Source organism: Saccopteryx bilineata, chromosome 9 (assembly GCF_036850765.1).
Source record: "Saccopteryx bilineata isolate mSacBil1 chromosome 9, mSacBil1_pri_phased_curated, whole genome shotgun sequence".
NCBI lineage: Eukaryota > Metazoa > Chordata > Mammalia > Chiroptera > Emballonuridae > Saccopteryx > Saccopteryx bilineata.
Genome location: NC_089498.1, coordinates 94867028 through 94887234, shown reverse-complemented (window position 1 = coordinate 94887234; position 20207 = coordinate 94867028). Strand labels below are relative to the sequence as shown.

General features: G+C 46.9%; 1 protein-coding gene and 1 pseudogene across 2 annotated transcripts; one reads left to right on the top strand and one right to left on the bottom strand.

Annotated features, from left to right (window-relative positions):
* The first annotated feature begins 6054 nt into the window (after positions 1–6054).
* On the top strand, positions 6055–6155 carry LOC136313758 (U6 spliceosomal RNA; annotated as a pseudogene).
* Positions 6156–10813: 4658 nt separating this feature from the next.
* FXYD4 (FXYD domain containing ion transport regulator 4) lies at positions 10814–16928 on the bottom strand. 2 transcript variants are annotated; one of them, XM_066243561.1, is made up of 8 exons: positions 16826–16923; positions 13847–13906; positions 13221–13253; positions 13091–13114; positions 12412–12486; positions 12271–12307; positions 11558–11595; positions 10814–10966 (listed from the first exon to the last, which is right to left on the bottom strand). In XM_066243561.1, exons 2-8 carry the CDS (start codon positions 13884–13886, stop codon positions 10947–10949), a joined length of 267 nt encoding a protein of 88 aa, XP_066099658.1. In that variant the 5' UTR covers positions 13887–13906; positions 16826–16923; the 3' UTR covers positions 10814–10946. The 2 variants fall into 2 exon arrangements, 1 of the variants encoding a protein (XP_066099658.1); XR_010727124.1 differs by having other exon boundaries at positions 10859–10966; positions 11558–11731; positions 16826–16928.
* Between the last annotated feature and the right edge of the window lie 3279 nt (positions 16929–20207).

The following is a 20207-nucleotide window of genomic DNA, read 5'->3' as shown; positions in this document are numbered from 1 at the left end:
GAGAGACAGACAGACTCCTGCATGCACCCGACCGGGATCCACCTGGCACGCCCACCAGGGGGCGATGCTCTGCCCCTTGGGGGCGTTGCTCTGTTGTGACCAGAGCCACTCTAGTGCCTGGGGCAGAGGCCAAGGAGCCATCCCCAGCGCCCGGGCCATCTTTGCTCCAATGGAGCCTCGCTGCGGGAGGAGAAGAGAGAGACAGAGAGGAAGGAGAGGGGGAGGGGTGGAGAAGCAAATGGGCGCTTCTCCTATGTGCCCTGGCCGGGAATCGAACCCGGGACTTCTGCACGCCAGGCCAACGCTCTACCACTGAGCCAACCGGTCAGGACTCTATGCTAATTTTTTTATTTTTTCAATTAGCAATAATCGTGCCTTGAATAAACTTTATTGGCTACGATACTGCCACTATGCATAACTTTATGCTAATTTAAATGTGGATTCTTTAGATTTTCTACATACAAAAAATCATGCCATTTGCAAACAGGACAGTTGTATTAATTCTAATAGTTATGTATATACTTTGTTCTTGCCTTGTTTCTTAGATAATTTTATTTCTTGATCATTAGAAAATGAAAAAAGAAAATGTGATGCTGACAAAACTGGAGTCAGATGGTATCTTAACAATTTCAGAGAGAAAGCTTTTGAGATTTCTCCATTAAAATACTGATTGTGTTTTGGTTGCATACCCTTTATTAAATTGGTTAAGTACTGCCTGACTGGTGGTGGCACAGTGGATAGAGCATTGGCTCAGAACGCTGATGTCCCCGGTTCGAAACTTCAAGGTTGCCAGCTTGAGCATGGGATCATAGACATGACCCTATGGTCACTGGCTTGAAGCCCAAAGGTCACTGGCCTTTAAAAGGAATTTTAACTCCTTTGAGATACACCCCATTTTTAAGCAAATGATAGCCCCACAAAAAGTTAACTCTTGTTTCCTGCCAGGTTCCTCGTTGACCTAAGAATTATAATAATTTGATTACCACCAATTGGTGCAGGGAGGGAACCACTTGTGTTTTCTGCATTGTCTTTAGAATAGTTTTATTTCATAGAGGTTTTCTTTTAAATTATTATTTCCCAATTAGTTTAATATTAATCTTCCTGGCCCTGGCTTCTCTGCTCCCAGGCTGAGCTCCCTGCATCAGGCTAGCTGGCTCCAGCAGCCCCGCCCTTAATGCCCCCTCAGAGGAGACTGCTGGGGCTTTTGCTACGTAACAATTTTAAGCCGCTCAAAGTTGGGACTGAGGGAGATTCTGGATTTAAATTTGAAATTATTTAAAGTAGGACAGCCCTGGCCGGGTGGGTCAGTGGATAGGGCATTGTCCCAGCACACCAAGGTCACGGGTTTGATCCCTGGTCAGGGCACGTATGCAAGGCTCTATCAGTGCACAACTAGATAGAGCAACTAAGTGGAACAATGAGTTGATGCTTCCCTCTCTCTCTTTCTCTCTCAAATCAATAAATAAATTTAAAAATAAATAAATAAAAATAAAGTAGGAGAGGAAAGAGGAACCAGAAAACTCACATGGGAAATAACAGATGGGCAAGTGGGGAAATGTTCGAGCACTCTCTCTCTCTCTCAAATAATATTTTAATTGAGGGTAAAAAAAATAAATAAATTGAGGGTAAGATACTGGTACCTGCTAGGAAACAAATATTACAGTGTTTTCAAGCCATTAGTCTTAGAATAAATCTTATAAATTTTTCTTAAGTTAGTTGACTCGTATTTTAAAAGTACTCTCCAGGGCTACTACTCAGCAATGCAAAATAATAAACTTTTTTTTTCTTAAGAAAAAGAGGAACAGCAGACAGGAAGGGAGAGAGATAAGAAGCATCAATTCTTCATTGTGGTACTTTAGTTGTTCATTGATTGCTTTCTCATTTGTGCCTTGACCAGGGGAGCTCCAGCCGAGCCAGTGACCCTTTGCACAAACCAGCAACCTTGGACTCAAGCCAGTGACCTTGGGCTTCAAGCTGGTGAGCCCACACTCAAATTGGATGAGCCCATGTTCAAGCTGGCAACCTCAGGGTTCGAACCTGGGTCCTTAGCATCCCAGGCTAATGCTCTATCCATTGCACCAGCTCCTGGTCAGGCTAAACCTAGCTGGATCTCCAGAGAATTAGAGAAATTTATATATATAATAGAATTATATCAAACTTTTAACCTTGATTATTTCTTGGTGCTGGGTTAGAAATCGGTTACCTTCTAAGTGAGATATCTCTTTAATGTTCAAGGTTTCTATAAAACATGAAAGATGTTTGCAATCATAAAAATAAGATTGTTTAAATAAGAAAGTTGAGAGGAATGTATAGTCCCAAGCAGGCACATTATCTTTTAGATAATGAAACACACCAGGAAGGCAGTATAATCCAGTCCTTCAGAAATATGGCTTAAAAGCAAAATAGCCTGTGAGAATCTTGAGATCATGGGTCTCCTCTTAGGCACAGCATTGCCCCCATCTCCTATGGTGCTGGGAAAATTGAGCTAATGTGAAATATTTATAACAGTAGCCTTCACATCCTAAGTATTCAATTAGTGGAAATTACCTTTTATTTTACCTGGTTTTTTCTTGGACTGCCCCTCATCTGGGAGAAAATGACAAGAGGAAGAAATTGTGACTAAAGCCACCCCATTCCTGGAAACAGGCCCAGGGAAGGGGTCTCTGGGGCACAGTAATTGCACATAGGAAGCCTGGGCAGAGACTTCTTTTTTCTTTTTTTTTTTTCCTTTTTTTTTTTTTTTCTGAAGCTGGAAACAGGGAGAGAGAGTCAGACAGACTCCCGCATGCGCCCGACCGGGATCCACCCGGCACACCCACCAGGGGCGACGCTCTGCCCACCAGGGGGCGATGCTCTGCTGGGCAGAGACTTCTTACATCCTATGGTAAACCTCTCCCACACTGGGGGAGGGAAAGAGGAGAACTTGTTTCCCTTGGGAATCAGCAGCCCAACTCCAAGTCTCAGCTGCCAAATTCAGAGTGCTAACAAGATCCATCCTGCGTTTTCTCTCCCTCCGTCCTCAGTTCCTGATTTCTCCTACCCAGAATTAACCCAGACTCCCAGACACACTCCATGAGCCTTTTGCCCAGGCTCTGGACAGGTAGAATCAGCCTAAACCACCAGGTACTAGCCGGTTACTGGAAAAAGGCTCACTGACACAGAGCACTGAGCCCTCACAGTGGGGGGTGGTTTATAGGACTTGAAGAGACTGTGAAATTTGTTCAGGCAAAAAAATCTGAATGAAGCCATGCAGGGCAGGCTGCAAGCAGAGTGTGTTCCTGTTGTGGGTTCCCCCATCCCATCCCCCCTAACCCTACTCCCGGGAAGTGGAGCAGGATGAACACATGAAGGTGAACGTGGGATGCTCTCCCAGGGCTGAGCACCCTGGCAGGAACCACAGCTGCATCTCGAGTCAAAGGATTTCAAACAGCAGAGCTGGTCACAACATGTGACGTGGGGACCCAAGTTACTCCTGAAGAAGCAGTTGTTGGGGATGAAGACTTGACTTAGGGGTGAACACACAACATGGTGTACAGAGATGTATTGTAGACTTGGGCACACGAAACCTGTAAAATTATGTCAACTAGTGTCACCCTAATAAATTGAAAAATAAAAACAAAAGAAGCAATTGTTGGGCACTCAGAAGGGAGTTCTACCGAGACCATTTCTGTGCAGCCTCTCCAACCTCACCAGCACCAGACTTTGCTTTCCTAGGTGCGTATTTATACATTTTGTTCTAAAACTTTATTCTCTTTAAAAAAAAGTTTACTCTTGGGCCCTGGCCGGGTGGCTCAGTGGTAGAGCGTTGGCCTGGTGTGCAGGAGTCCTGGGTTCGATTCCCAGCCAGGGCACACAGGAGAAGCGCCCATCTGCTTCTCCACCCCTCCCCCTCTCCTTCCTCTCTGTCTCTCTCTTCCCCTCCCGCAGCCAAGGCTCCATTGGAGCAAAGTTGGCCCGGGCACTGAGGATGGCTCTGTGGCCTCTGCCTCAGGCGCTAGAACGGCTCTGGTTGCAACAGAGCGATGCCCCAGATGGGCAGAGCATCGCCTCCTGGTGGGCATGCCGGGTGGATCCCAGTTCGGGCGCATGCAGGAATCTGTCTGACTGCCTCCCTGTTTCCAACTTCAGAAAAATACCAAAAAAAAAAAAAGTTTACTCTATTAAAAAAGTTTATTTATTGATTTTAGAGAAGAAGGGAGAGAGAAACACCAATACATTTCTGTATGTGCTCTGACCAGGGATCAAACCCACAACATCTGTACATCAGGGTGATGTTCTCACCAACCGAGCTATCCGGCCAGAACTCAGTTTTACTTTCTTACATGTGATACACTGACATCAGCATCCTCCATGTCCAAGAAGGAAAACAACATGCACCCTCTCCGTGGAGACAGCTCTGTGGTGGCTGGCCTGCCTGTGCCCTCCTCTGGGAATCTGCATATTTTTATTTTTATTTATTTATTCATTTTAGAGAGGAGAGAGAGTTAGAATAAGAGAGAGAGAGAGAGAGAGAGAGAGAGAGAAAGGGGGGAGGAGCAGGAAGCATCAACTCCCATATATGCCTTGACCAGGCAAGCCCAGGGTTTTGAACCGGTGACCTCAGTGTTCCAGGTCAATGCTTTATCCACTGCACCACCACAGGTCAGGCAGGAATCTGCATCTTGATGCTGCACACCTGCACTGTCATTACCCTCCCCTGCAGCTCCTGGTCCTTCTACTGAGTTCCATGCTCAGCAGAGGGCAGTGGTTCTCCCTGCTGTGGCCACATTGTATCCTCTTTCCCCTGCTTTCAGTCACACTGACATTCCTTTGGTCCTCAAAAGCGTGAAGGCCAATGTCCCCTCAGGTTGTTTACAAAAGCATTCCCACTACCAGCAAAGATGTTTGTGGCTGCTCCTCTAATAGTTCAACTGAGAAGTCACCTCAGATATCACCTCTTGGCCTGAGCACACCACCCCCTGCTGCTCAGGCACCCAACTTCTCCTTTTCTGGATGCACATCTGATCCGGCTCAGAGAACTGGGAACTTAGAAAGTTTCTCTGGCAGATAAACAGGCTTAGCACAGCCGCCACCCCCATGGCTCCCTCTTACTCTGCATTACTGGCTTGGGACAGTGGCTACACTTTCAGCCAGGTACCTCGAGTCCCATTCAGGCTCTTGGAGTTCCTGCAGCAGCTCTGAGCTAATCTGAGAAACCTCCCCTTACACGTCCTGTGTCAAGGATCCTACACACATCTAAGAACCTCACTTTTTTTTTTTTTTTTGTATTTTTCTGAAGCTAGAAACGGGGAGAGACAGTCAGACAGACTCCCGCATGCGCCTGACCGGGATTCACCCGGCACGCCCACCAGGGGGCAATGCTCTGCCCACCAGGGGGTGATGCTCTGCCCCTCCGGGGTATCGCTCTGTTGCGACCAGAGCCACTCTAGCGCCTGGGGCAGAGGCCACAGAGCCATCCCCAGCGCCCGGGCCATCTTTGCTCCAATGGAGCCTCGGCTGCGGGAGGGGAAGAGAGAGACAGAGAGGAAGGAGAGGGGGAGGGATGGAAAAGCAGATGGGTGATTCTCCTGTGTGCCCTGGCCGGGAATCGAACCCGGGACTTCTGCACGCCAGGCCGATGCTCTACCACTGAGCCAACCGGCCAGGGCAAGAACCTCACTTTTTGATGTCAGGGCCTGGGGATATGTTGTAGAGCAGGAGTCAGGGCACCCGGAGTCTAGGACAACTTATTCTTTTCAAAGAAAGTAGCGCCACTCTGAGAGATGGAGGTTGGGTGTGGAGCAATACATTAGAGAGCTGGTTGAAGCAAAAGCAAAAGGCTCTGCTCATCAACGCAGACCCAGACTGTGAGCCACCATCTGCCAGGAGCAGGGCAGACCTCTGCTGCCCCAGGGTCTCAGGTGGAGGCAGGGGCTGGGCTGAGTGCACCTTACACCATTGGCTGTGGAGGTTGGCAAGAGGGGTGAGGCTGCATGATAGACAGACTGCTGATGTAGAAGAGGAACCCTTCCAACCCCCACCTCATACAAGCAGGTGTTCCAAGAGTGGATTTTGGTGCTCACTTCAGCAGACATATACTAAGAATGATACAGAGAAGATTAGCATGGCCCCTGAGCAAGGATGACATGCAAATTCGTGAAGCATTCCATATTCTTAAAATGTTCAACATCACTAATCATCAGAGAAATGCAAATTAAAACCACATTGAGATACCACCTCACACCTGTCAGAATGGCGCTCGTTATCAAAACAACATATGATTGGTGCTGGCGAGGATGTGGAGAAAAGGGAACCCTCCTGCACTGCTGGTGGGAATGCAGACTGGTGCAGCCACTGTGGAAAACAGTATGGAGATTTCTCAAAAAATTAAAAATGGAACTGCCTTTTGACCCAGCCATCCTACTTTTAGGAATATATCCTAAGAACACCAAATTATTGATTCAAAAGAAGAAATGTACCCCCATGTTCATGGCAGCATTGTTTACAATAGCAAAGATCTGGAAACAGCCCAAGTGTCCATCAGTGGATGAGTGGATTAAAAATTAGTGGTACATATATACAATGGAATACTATGGGGTCATGAAAAAGAAGGAACTCTTCCCTTTTGCAACAACATGGATGGAATGAAAACTATTATGTTAAGTGAAATAAGCCAGGCAGAGAAAGAAAAAATCATATGACCTCACTCATTTGAGGAATCCAATGAACAATGTGAACTGAGGAACGGAATAGAGGCAGAGGTGGGATCACAGGGACCAGAGGAAAAGCAGACAGAGGGAAAGGGGATGAGAGGATGGGATCAGAGAAAGGAAAGAGATTGGTGAAATTATATATACATAACACAGCATTATAGAGAGCAGAAAAGCAAATCCTGGAGGGAAGGGGGGAGGGCATTGGGGGGAGGAGGGCAAGGGGGATGTTGAGGGGAACACGAAGGTGGGGGAGATGTATTCGGTGGGGTACTTGAATCTATGTGAACACAAATTTAAATTAATAAAAAAAAAAGTAAAAAAAGTAGACTTTGGACAAGGTTCTAAAGATCTGGGCGGTTCTTACCAAAAGCTTTTTTTTTTTTTTTTTTTTTAACAGAGACAGAGAGAGAGTCAGAGAGAGGGATAGATAGGGACAGACAGACAGGAACAGAGAGAGATGAGAAGCATCAATCATCAGTTTTTTTCTTGCAACACCTTATTTGTTCATTGATTGCTTTCTCATATGTGCCTTGACCACGGGCCTTCAGCAGACCGAGTAACCCCTTGCTCTAGCCAGAGACCTTGGGTCCAAGCTGGTGAGCTTTGCTCAAAGTAGATGAGCCCACGCTCAAGCTGGCGACCTCGGGGTCTTGAACCTGGGTCCTCCGCATCGCAGTTCTACACTCTATCCACTGTGCCACTGCCTGGTCAGGCCCAAATGCTATTCTTGCTAAATGCTAAAATACTTTGCAGAGACAGTTGTAAACAGGATGAGCTTAACAGGAACTCAGCTGGTTAAGTGTAGCCACTGCAAAGTAGAAATCAACCTGTGTTGACCAGTGTGTATAAGAAATGGCTAAACCTCCCTTCGAGAAACAGAGCTTCAGATGTGATTCCTTGGTCTCTCTCTCTCTCTCTCTGTAAAATATGAGACATTGAGCACATTTTTTTTCTTTTTAAAATTTTTTAAAGACTTTATTTATTTATTTTAGAGAGGGGAGAGAGAGAGAGAGAAGGAGAAGGAGCAGGAAGCATCAACTCTCATATTTGCCTATTGTTTTTTTGACAGAGACAGAGAGAGAGGGGGGGGGAAAGAGAGGGACAGACAGACTGGAAGGGAGAGAGATGAGAGCATAAATTATTCATTGTAGCATCTTAATTGTTCATTGATTGCTTTCTCATATGTGCCTTGACCGGAGGATATGGTAGAGTGAATGACCCCTTGCTCAAGCCAGGAACCTTAGGTTCAAGTCAGCAACTTTGGGGCTCAAGCCAGTGACCTTTGGGCTCAAGCCAGCGACCATAGGGTCACATCTATGATCCCACACTCAAGCCAGTGACCCCATGCTCAAGCTGGTGACCTTGGGTTTTGAACCTCAGTCCTCTGCGTCTCAGTTCGATGCTCTATCCACTGTGCCACCACCTGGTCAGGTCCATATGTGCCTTGACTGGGCAAGCCCAGGGTTTCAAACTGGCAAACTCAACATTCCAGGTTGACACTTTATCCACTGCACCACCACAGGTCTTTTTTCTTTTTCTTTTTTTAATTTATTGATTGATTTTAGAGAGAGAGGAAGAGAAAGAGACAAACATAGATTTGTTGTTCCACTTATTTACCCATTCATTGGTTAATTTTTTATGTACCCTGACTAGGGATTAAATCTATATATAACCTTGGTGTATGGGGACAACACCCTTACCAATTGAGCTACCTGGCAAGGGCTCCTTGGTCTCCTTTACCTGCCACAATAAAACTACCTAATGACAACCACATGTTATTTTTCCCCCATATTTCATTCCTGAATAGCACCCCAAGTGTTGAACCCCCTTGAGTTCAGTAACAACAGTGAGGGGACCTAAATTTGCATGAATGGTTGTTGGTTCTAAAATGCACTATAGTCTAACCTGTAGTAGCTTAGTGGATAATGTGTCAACCTGGAATGCTGAGGTTGCTGGTTCAAAACTCTGGGCTTGCCTAGTCTGAGCACATATGACAAGCAATCAATGAACAATTAAAGTGAGGAACTTGAGTTGATACTTCTTCCCCCCCCCCATAAAATCAATAAATAAAATCTTTAAAAATAAAATAAAATAGCCTGATCAGGCAGTGGCGCAGTGGATAGAGTGTTGAACTAGGATGCAGAGGACCCAGGTTCAAAACCCCGAGATTGCCAGCTTGAGCACGGGGTCGCTGGCTTGAGTGTGGGATCATAGACATGACCCCATGGTCGCTGGCTTGAGCCCAAAGGTCACTGGCTTGAGCTATGGATCATTTGCTCTGCTGTAGCTCTCCCCCACCCTCACCTCCCATCAAGGCACATATGAGAAAGCAGTCAATGAACAACTAAGGGGTCACAACAAAGAGTTGATACTTCTCATCTCTCTCCCTTCCTATCTGTCTGTCCCTATCTGTCCCTCTCTCTGGCTCTCTGTCTGTGTCACAAAAAAATAAAATAAAATAATAAAATAAAATGCATATGTGGTGTCTTGGCCAAGGAATTCAATTGGTTAGAGCAGTGGTCCCCAACCCCTGGGCCACGGACCAGTACCGGTCTGCAGAGAAAGAATAAATAACTTACATTATTTCCATTTTATTTATATTTAAGTCTGAACGATGTCTTATTTTTAAAAAATGACCAGATTCCCTCTGTTACATCCATCTAAGACTCATTCTTGACCATTGTCTCGTAAGTTTGACAATTATATTTAAAAATACCACAGTTTTTACGCCAGTCACATAATTTTATTTTGTGCATTTATCCGTCCCACCCTAAAGGCCGGTCCATGAAAATATTTTCTGACATTAAACCGGTCCATGGCCCAAAAAAGGTTGGGGACCACTGGGTTAGAGCATTGTCCCCATATGTCAAGGTTGTGGGTTCAATCTCCTGGACAGGGCACCAATGGCCTGACCTGTGGTGACACAGTGGATAAAGTGTCGACTTGGAATCTGAGATTGCCAGTTCAAAACCTCGGGTTTGCCCTATCAAGGCACATACAAGAAGAAGCTACTACAATGTGATGTTTCCCACTCCTCCCCTGCCTTTCTCTCTCTGTTCTCTCTCTAAAATCAATAAATAAAATCACCTGTTTAAAAAAGAATCAACCAATGAATAGGTGGAACAACAAATCGATATTTCTCTCGCTCTCCCTCCCTTCTCTCTCTTGCTAAAATCAGTTTTGTTTTTTTTGTTTTGTTTTGTTTTGTGAGACAGACAGAAGCAGGAAGGGGGAGAGACAGCAAGGGAGAGAGATGAGAAGCATCAACTCATAATTGCATCACTTTAGTTGTTCATTGATTGCTTCTCATATGTGCCTTGACCTGGGGATTCCAACTGAGCCAGTGACCCCTTGCTCAAACCAGTGACCTTGGGCTTCAAGCCACCCACCTTGAGATTATGCCAACAATCCCATGCTCAAGATGGTAAACCTGAAAACTGGATGAGCCCACGCTCAAGCTGGTGACCTTGGGGTTTTGAACCTGGGATCTCAGCATCCTAGGTCAATGCTCTATCCACTGCACCACCACTGGACAGGCAATACATTAAAAAATAAATAAATAAAGTGCACTATATGGAGCTTCTTGGGATGTAGCTTATACTGGAGACTCTGGATGTTACCTAGGGTGGGGGGGTCCATGGGTTGGTCTGAGCATTATCTAGGGTTTTACCCAAGTGGGTCAGTGGAGGAATTGCTGCATTTTCTGGGCTGTGTGAGCCGAAGAGAGCATTCATTGAGTGAAGGAGGTCTTTGTGGAGGGAGAGCCACTGGGGATCATCCTAGGTTACATGATGTCATGGATATCTGGCTCATTGGGACTTCTGGGGTCTTTAGGCAAAGTGTGGAAATTATAAGGTCCTTTGATATAATACTGATGTGTCTCAAACAGTAAATGGATAAGGCAAGGGGGCAGAAGATCAATTACCAGAAAGTTCCCAAAGTGGGGGACATGCTGGGATTGCACCTTAGGACAGACACTGTTACAGGAAACATTAGCAATTGATGCCCCACTCCTGACACCTTAGCTGCTGAGGGCCTAGGTTTTCCTGAACAACATGTCAGCATTTCTGCCCATCCCCTCAGATGATCACAAGACCAAGGGAGGAGTGAGACCAGTTTAATTTAGAAAAAGGTTTGGACAGCCTCTGAATCAGAAAGGAGCCTAAGGGCCAACCCTTGGAGAGAAAGGTCCCCATGTGGGAAGGGAACAGCATGGGAGCTGGCTCTGCGAATGCCATGAAGCTGGTCCCATGGTCAGCAGGTGCTAGCAGAGCCTGTGGAGAGAGTAAGAGTCATGTCCTCACAAGCATGGCTATTGCACAGACACCCCCCTCAGCCTCTGGCAAACCCAAGGCCATGCTGGCTCAGGGAAGTCCCATCTTACACATGGCATATCAGGGGAGATAGACAGAATCCCACATGCACCCCAACCAGGATCCACCAGGCAACTCCCAACTGGAGCTGATGCTTTGCCCATCTGGGGCCATGCTCACTACCGAGCTAATTTTAGCACCTGAGGTGCTCAACCCACTCTAACCAATCGAGCCATGGCTGTAGGAGGGTAAGAAAGAAAGAGAGAGAGAGAAAGAAAGAGAGAGAGAGGGAACGGGAGGCAGAGGGGTGGTGAAGCAGATGGTCACTTCTCCTGTGCCCTGACCCAGAATCAAACCCGGGACTTCCACATGCTGGGCCAACGCTCTACCACTGAGCCAACTGATCAGTGTCAGAGCATATAATTTTTTTCCTCTCAAATTATATGGCAGCCCTGAGTGAGTGCCTGGAAGCCTCTCAAAGAAGCCTGTCTCAAAAAATTAAGTAAGTAAGTAAGTAAATAAATAAATAAATATAAAAGAAGCCTGTCCCACCTGAGGTGATGAATGGAACAGCTTTCTCAGGTAAGGGGCTAAGAAAGGAACACATCAGATTAGTACCCTTGGACCATCTGTCCATCTGCCCCAAGACTCCTGGTGTTCCTCCCAGGATGGTCCCCAGCTGTCTTGCTTTTCTTCTGTTATTTTTTTTTCTTCATTTTTCCGAAGCTGGAAACGGGGAGGCAGTCAGACAGACTCCCGCATGCGCCCAACTGGGATCCACCCGGCATGCCCACCAGGGGGTGATGCTCTGCCCATCTGGGGTGTCACTCTGTTGCGTCCAGAGCCATTCTAGCGCCTGAGGCAGAGGCCACAGCCATCCTCAGCGCCCAGGCCAACTTTGCTCCAATGGAGCCCTGGCTGCGGGAGAGGAAGAGAGAGACAGAGAGGAAGGAGAGGGGAAGGGGTGAGAAGCAAATGGGTGCCTCTCCTGTGTGCCCTGGCCGGGAATCGAACCCAGGACTCCTGCATGCCAGGCTGACGCTCTACCGCTGAGCCAACCAGCCAGGGCCTCTTCTGTTATTTTAAACAATACCAAGGGTCAGCGCTTTCCCTGATTCAGGGCTCCTTCAGGGTTGATTATCCGTGAATAATCCCACTGCGAGCTCAGTGAGCAGCCAAGAAACTCCTCTTTCTTCAAGTTGCAGGACTTAACCCCAAAATTATCTGCCCAGCTTGAGGTGCACACGGTGGGGACCCTGTCTCACCTCTGCTTCTGACCGTACTTGCACTTGCATTTGCTACCTGTCAGAGGAAGAGACATCAAGGCAAAGGGCCTGGGGACCCTGGGCCAACCCGCTTCTCACATGCCCTCCCCCAACCCCCATCCTGCCAGCCCCGCAGCTCACTTAGGGCGAACAGGAGTCCCGCGATGCACAGGAGCCCGGCGCTGATCATGCCGCCCAGCTGCAGACCTTCCCAGTCTAAGAGCGCAGAGAGAGAGCTGGCGCTAGCCTGGCTCCGCCCCAGCGCTCACTCAGAAGACTTTTATGAGCACCTGCTTGTGCAGTTACACTTACATTCCAGGCGGAGAGAAAGAAGGGGGTTTAAAGGGTGATCAAGGAAGGCTATTCTGGAAGGCGGCATTTCATTGGAGTGTGAGGAGGAAGCTCAGTGGCAGATGGGGATATTGGAGGACAGTGCAGGTGTGCTTTGGGGGGGGGGGGGTCACAGGGCAGCAAGCAATCAGGTGCTGGGGAAGGCAGGTGCGAGGGAAAGGAAGGTTCCTGTGAGATACCTGTGCCCACTGACTCTCACACCTGCCCTAGAAGTCTTCCCTAATATAATGGGGTGCCTTCCTTCCTTGCTGGAAGGAGGTTCCTTCAAACACTGGATTGCATGTTGGCCTTTTGGTCTTTCTTAAATTGACCACACTGGCTCTTTAATCTCCAGTCCCAGCCCACCCTGCACTTCCTTCCTCACCCTCTCCAGGCCCACATTGGGCTCCAAATCACCCCTCATCAAACTCTAGCAAAGATATCCAACATAGGCAAGGGAAGGGGTGGAGTGAGGGATAACAACTCTTACCGTAGTAGAAGGGACTGTCTTTATCTGCAGGAAAGGAAAAAATAAATATGGGCCAGAACGAGGAGGCAGGATGTGGAGTCTTACAGGGAAAAGGCGGACAGCAGGAGTAGTTCTTTTGGGGGCAACTCACCAACCAGGTCATTGGCTTCCAAGGCAGGCAGGCCTGGGTGGAAGAAGCAGACACGTTGGGTAACAATTCATGACACTCATCTCAACACCAATCACCAGGCAGACCTCAGCCCAAAGGGCAAGGACAAGCAGCCTCACTGGGAGGCACCCTGGGGCCGACTCCCTTCCTCACAACTTCCCCCACCCGCCCCGGTGATGCTGAGATTCTGTCTTCCATCCCTCAGCCTTTGCCCCCTCACTCACAGCCCTTGCTGAGATTTCTCAGGCTTCCTGCCATTCTTTCTTACACTCGAAAAGCGATGCTGTGTTTGTACTTCTTTACCCTCTCCTGAGATGCTTCAGACACAGACCCACTGACCCTCTGCTTCCTATAAAACTGGGGCACACTTTTCTCTTCACACCAACAGATGGCTGCAGTTTTCCCGAATTAAATCTCCCAGGATAACTTTTGCAATATCCATTCTTACCAATACTATTATTTCCTATGCTATCATTTCTCTTTAAATCGACAGTGTAAAGGAAAACACATTCATTCGACACCAGACCCCTTTTGAGAGATGTAGCCCAGGTCTTCACTGCTGTAGTGGGTATGTGAGCGGCAGTAGAGTCACCTCAAGGAGGACTTACCAGCCAGCGCTAGGAGAAGGCCCCAGGTCACTCCCTCCATGTCACAGCTGTGGCCTAGGGCTGTAGGGGAGGGCATAGGGTTGGGGTTAGGCGGCCTCTACCTGTCTGGTGGGTGAGCAAGTGTGCCACTCCCAAGGGTGCGTTTGCTTGTGAGGCAGCCTTGGGAAAATTAATAACGTTTGTGTCCTCATTTAGAGATGATAATAGTAGTGTCTTGTGGAGTTATATGAATTGACTGATACTAATTAAGTGCTTAGAATAGTTCCTTGGCATAGTAAGTACCTACAATGCTTTGTTAAAATCTATAGTCAGATGCCTGATCCACCCAAGGTTGGTTGAACAGGACTTATGTTCTAACTCAGACTTTTTTAGATAGAGAAAGAGAGAGAGAGAGAGGCACAAATAGAGACAGAGAGACAGGAAAAGAAAGAGATGAGAAGCATCAATTATTCGTTGTGGCACCTTAGTTGTTCATTGATTGCTTTCTCATATATGACTTGATCAGGGGGTCCAGCTGAGCCAGTGAACCCTTGCTCAAGCCAGCAACCTTGGGCTCAAGCCAGTGACCTTGGGTTTCAAGCAAGTGACCTTAGGCTTCAAGCCAGCAACCTTTGGGCTCACACCAGTGACCACGGGGTCATGTCTATGAGCCTGTGCTCAAACTGGTCACCTCAGGGCTTGAACCTGGGACCTCAACATCCCAGGTTGATACCTTATCCACTACGCCCCCACCGGTCAGGTTTTTTTATTTTTTGCATCAACTCTTTTTTTTTTTTTTAATATTTTATTTATTGATTTTTTTTTTTTTTTTTTTTTTTACAGAGAGAAGAGTGAGAGAGAGAGACAGAGAGAGAGAGAAGGGGGAGGAGCAGGAAGCATCAACTCCCATATGTGCCTTGACCAGGCAAGCCCAGGGTTTCGAACCGGCGACCTCAGTGTTCCAGGTCAACGCTTTATCCCACTGCGCCACCACAGGTCAGGCTATTTTTAATTTTTTTATTTTTATTGGTTTTAGAGAGAGAGGAAGGGAGAGAGAAAGAGACAGGAACATTGATCTGTTCTTGTATGTGCACTGACAGGGGATTGAATCGGCAACCTCTGTGCTTTGGGATGATGCTCTAACCAACTGAGCTATCCAGCCAGGGCTATTTTTTTCAGTTACAGTTTACATTTGATATTATATTAGTTTCAGGTGTACTACTAATTCGGGCTTTGATACCTGCCTTCCTAATCCCACAAAAAGGGCAAGGTGTTAGGCCCTGGGCTATTTTTCCCAAAGGTCTGGGCCTGGGGTACTTGGCTGAATTCCAGGATAGCCTCTAGGAACGGTGCACCCAGGCCTGACCTGGGCAGAGGAGCCAGCAGTTTATCAGGGAGTTGGGAGGACTGCTCCAGTAGCCCAAAATTCCATTTCCTAGTACAGACTGCCACTTGGAGGAACCTCGCTGGTGGCTGGGACATCACTCGTTTCTTCTTTCTCTTTAGGGTGCGAGCTGATGCCTAGGGTGGCTATACTCTGGCAATAAAACCCATCTCAAATTTATGCATATTTTAGCTGTAAGATTGCAGAGGGATTGTTAGTGTTCCATGTTAAAGCCATTGTTGCCTGGCCTGTGGTGATGATGTAGTGGATAAAGCATCGACCTGTAACGCTGAGGTCACTGGTTCAAAACCATGGGCTTACTGGGTCAGGGCACATATAGTGAACAAATAAACTGAAGCAATTATGAGTTGATACTTCTGCTCCCTCTTCTCTCCATTATAATCAATAAATAAAATTTCAATAAAGAAAGAAGCCATTGTTATTCTTGGTTATCATTATTGGCTGTGGCTAGCTGGAGGAAGTCTAATCCACTCTCAGCCACTTAACAGCTGTGTGACTCAGCAGGTTACTTAACCTCTCTGTGCTTCTGTGTCTCGTAAAAATGAGGATAATTATATTAGCAACCTTATTAGGTTATGCCTGAATTAAATAAGTTAATATGTCAAGCCTAAGAACAGTACCTAGCACACAGTCAGTACTAAAACATGTTGTGATAATAAATACATATATACTGTTGCCATAGAAGGGAGGGCCTAGAGCACTGCTGCTTCTGAAGGTGGGTATTTGTCCTTTTAAAGCAGTCTCTGAAGCTGACCTTTCAGACTAGTCTGCCTCTCTACATCTTTCACAACCCTGGAAGTCCTGGATCATAAGGGTTGCAACTCCATTATATATATATATTTTGTGTGTGTGTGTGTGTGTGTGTGTGTGTGTGTGTATGTGACAGAGACAGAGAGAAGGACAGATAGGGACAGACAAACAGGAAAGGAAAGAGATGAGAAGCATCAGTTCTTCGTTGCAGCACCATAGTTGTTCAATGATTGCTTTCTCATCTGTGCCTTGATGGAGAGGCGAGCTACAGTGACCTTGGGCTCAAGCCAGCGACCTTGGGCTTCAAACCAGCGACTACTAGGTCATGTCTATGATCCCACACTCAAGCAAGCAACCTCGAGGTTTTGAACCTGGGTCCCAGTCTGACAGTCTATTCACTGTACCACCGCCTGGTCAGGCTATATATTCTTTTTCTTTTCTTTTTAATGCATTCGTTTTAGAGAGAGAGGAAGGGAGAGAGAGTCAGAAACATCGATCTTGTATGTGCCCTGACTGGAGATCAAACCCACAACCTTTGCATATCAGGATAATGCTCGAACCAACCAATCAAGCTTCCTGGCCAGGACCAATTTATATATATATTTTAGCCAAAGGCTGGCTCCTGTTTCCTCCAGCCCCCAACCCATCATCCATATGACAGTGGTCACAGAGTAGCCACCCTCCAGTTCTCAAACACCTAAAAGCATACCCCTTTACCAAGAATACCCATGCACCACCACCCCTTCCTCAGGCTGGTCCACCCCTCTGCCCCAACCCCACCTAGCAACATGAAGTCCTAGCTAGCAGTTGCCTGCTCACTTGAGAGTTCATTTTCCTGAGCTCACCTGAGAGCAGGGTGCACAGAGCAGATCTGAGGAGGCTGGAGCTGTCTGTGTTCAGCTCTGTGGGTTCCAGCTCTTTAAACCCAGCAGCCCTGCCTCGGGCAACAATACCTTCAGACAGGAGGAAACTGGTCAGACTCTGTAAGACTCCTGAAGCTCTTTCTTTCCCATTTGCTCTTCAGTAGATGGCTAGCCCTGCCACATTCAGCACAAAGAGAGCTCCTAGGGGCCTGAGGGCCAGCTCAGAAACTGGGGGGGGGGGGGGGGGGGGGCAAAGAGTTGAGCAGAACCTCAGACCTTTCTCTTGAGGAGAAGGGGACTTTCAACTTCTTCTGCTCACCTAAAAGAGAAGCCCTGAGGTATGCTGGAAGAGACGGAGTGTTTCTGGGTTCTTGTGTCAGCAGAGGGGATTCTAGGACTTCTGTGTGGGGTATCCTGGGGATAGTTGAGTTGACATGGAGTAAGGGACTGGCCTTGAAGCTCCATTGGCTCAGTAGTCTTGTTTCCTTTTCTGTAGTCTGAATGTTCATTGAGGGGAAGACTGGGGTTGACAGCACCTGCAGGATTGTCCACCCTCTGACCAGGCCACGACACCTAACTAACGCAGGGAGATGGACAGCTGGAGCAGCTCAGAAAGCACCCAGCCTCAGCCTTAGCTTTCTCCCCTACTTCCTGGGGGGTGAGCACAGGAGGACACCAGCTCCAGGATAGGGGCTGCCTTCCTCTGCGAACCCCCATGCCTGCCTCAGGCACTGTTGTCCAACTCTCCTCTTGCCTCTCATTCCACATAACTTTAGCCTATGCCCTTGGCCCTGGATGACCCCAGGCCTTTCTATTATGGAGCCCCCTCACCCAATTTCTCTCTGTTCACTGCTTTCCCCACTGCATAGTGACTAACCAAAGGCAAGAACATTGCCTCCCTTATTTCCAATGCCCAGCTATGGACACCAATAGTTAGACTTTGATTGAATTGTTATTGGACATGGTAATCAAGAGGATGTGACTGCTGGTTGACCCTCAAGCTAGACTCAGGCAGTCTAAGCCTCTGCACCTCCTCCCTTGCTCTTGAAATGTATTCTCTGCCTACTGGCCCCACAGTGGGAACTGTTCCAAGGATATGACCTTGTGTATTTTGTACTGATCTCAGATTATCAATAACCAATGTTATGGCTGCACCAGCCCTTGTGGTTCTCATTATGATTGCAATATGCCCTTCAACAATAACTATCAAGAAACTTAAAAAAGCCTGACCAGGCGGTGGCACTGTGGATGGAGCGTCAGACTGGGACATGGAGGACCCAGGTTCAAAATCCCGAGGTCACCAGCTTGAGCATGGACTCATCTGGTTTGAGCAAGGCTCACCAGCTTGAGCCCAAGGTTGCTGGCTTGAACAAGGAGTCACTCCATCTGTTGTAGCCCCCTGGTCAAGGCACATATGAGAAATCAATCAATGAACAACTGAGGTGCCACAACGAAGAATTGATGCTTCTAATCTCTCTCCCTTCCTGTCTGTTCCTATCTGTCCCTCTCTCTATCTCTGTCTCTCTCAGGGAAAAAAAAGGAAACTTAAAAAAAAATGTATTACTCACAGGACCTGGAAATTACATAGCATTCTTAGGGCCACTCGACAAGGTTGCAGAAAGAGGAAGTAAGGGAACACATGGGCCTGGGGTTCTATATTTATTGGGGTTTGATATGGGAGCCTAGAGTTTCATGAGCTCCCATTTTCTTTTTTATGATTTTATTTATTGATTTTACAGGAGTCAGAGCGGGGAACAAAAAGAAGTTGCTTCACTTGAGCTGTTCATTGGTTGCTTGTTGTATGTGCCTTGACAGGGCAAGCCCAGGGTTTCTAACCAGTGACTTTAACATTCTAGGGCGGTGCTCTCTCTATCCACTGCACCACCACAGGTCAGGCATGGGCTCCCACTTGATTGGTGAATTAAAAACATTAGAGTGGGAATTTAAAGTCCAGGAAGAGACAGAAAAACAAGTGGCCCTAATGGCCAGTTATTGAAATCACCCAAGATTTCTAAAGCAAAGAAGATTCAGTGGGGGAAGGTAGTTTGGCTCTTTATCTAGTCTTTATCAAACTCTTTATCTATATGACTGTCAATGTGTTTACTTGAGATAGCCCTCTTTGAAATGGATACCTCATACCTGGGCAATCAAATCCTAAATCACGCCCTAGGCAAGCATCCCCAAACTACAGCCTGTAGGCGGCATGCGGCCCCCTGAGGCCATTTATCCGGCCCCACTGCACTTCCTGAAGGGGCACCTCTTTCACTGGTGGTCAGTGAGAGGAGCACTGTATGTGGCGGCCCTCCAATGGTCTGAGGGACAGTGAACTGGCCCCCTGTGTAAAAAGTTTGAGGACCCCTGCTAGAGTCTAGGGCCTAGACAGATAGCTTGGTTGGTTAAAGCAGAGCATCAAGGTTGCTGGTTTGATCCCTGGTCAGGGCACATACAGGAACAGATCACTGTTCTTGTCTCTCTCTCTCTCTCCCTCCCTCTTTCGCTAAAATCAATACATTAAAAAAAACCAAAAACAACTTAAGTCACAATGTTGCCCCATTGTTTTATTTTCTAAATAAAATTTAAAAAATAATAAAAAATAAAAAGACTTCTCTGACCTGTGGTGGCACAGTGGGTAAAGCGTCGACCTGGAATGCTGAGGTCGCCAGTTCAAAACCCCAGGCTTGCCTAGTCGAGGCACATATGGGAATTGATGCTTTCTGCTCCTCCCTCTCTCTGTTTCCTCTCTCTAAAATGAATAAATTTAAAAAATCTTAAAAAAAAAAAAAAAAAGACTTAAGTCAGATACTTGCATTACAAAAAAATAAATAGGCCCTGACTGGGTGCTTCAGTAGATAAAGTGTCAACTGGTACACTGAAGGAGAAGCAATCAGTGACTGAATACACAACAAAATGAAACAACTAAGTGAAACCATGAGTTGATGTTTCTCTCTCGCTCTCCCTTTCCCTCTCTCTCACTCAAATCAATGAAAAAAAAATTTTAATAATTAAAAATAAATAAATAAAATAATTATCAGGGCTAATACTAAACCTTAAGAGAGTAAGGTATTGTTGAGAATGTCTGGACTATGTAGACTGAAACCCATTAAGATCTCTATATATACTTTTAAGATTCTGGTGGGTATATTCAGATATTTACTCCTCCTGTGGTTGCCCAAACCAAGCCTGGCCTGTAAGTTCCTTTGCTTGCTAAACCTGCCACCTACCAGTCTGGAGTGGTCTGCCTATGTTGTCAGTCTCCTCCTGCCTTCCATGTAGGGGGCTAGTTTGTGGACCAATATTTGATGGATCAGTGAGGACAAAAAGCCATCAGATGCTCCCAGTGCTGGGAGGTAGGGAACAGATAGGC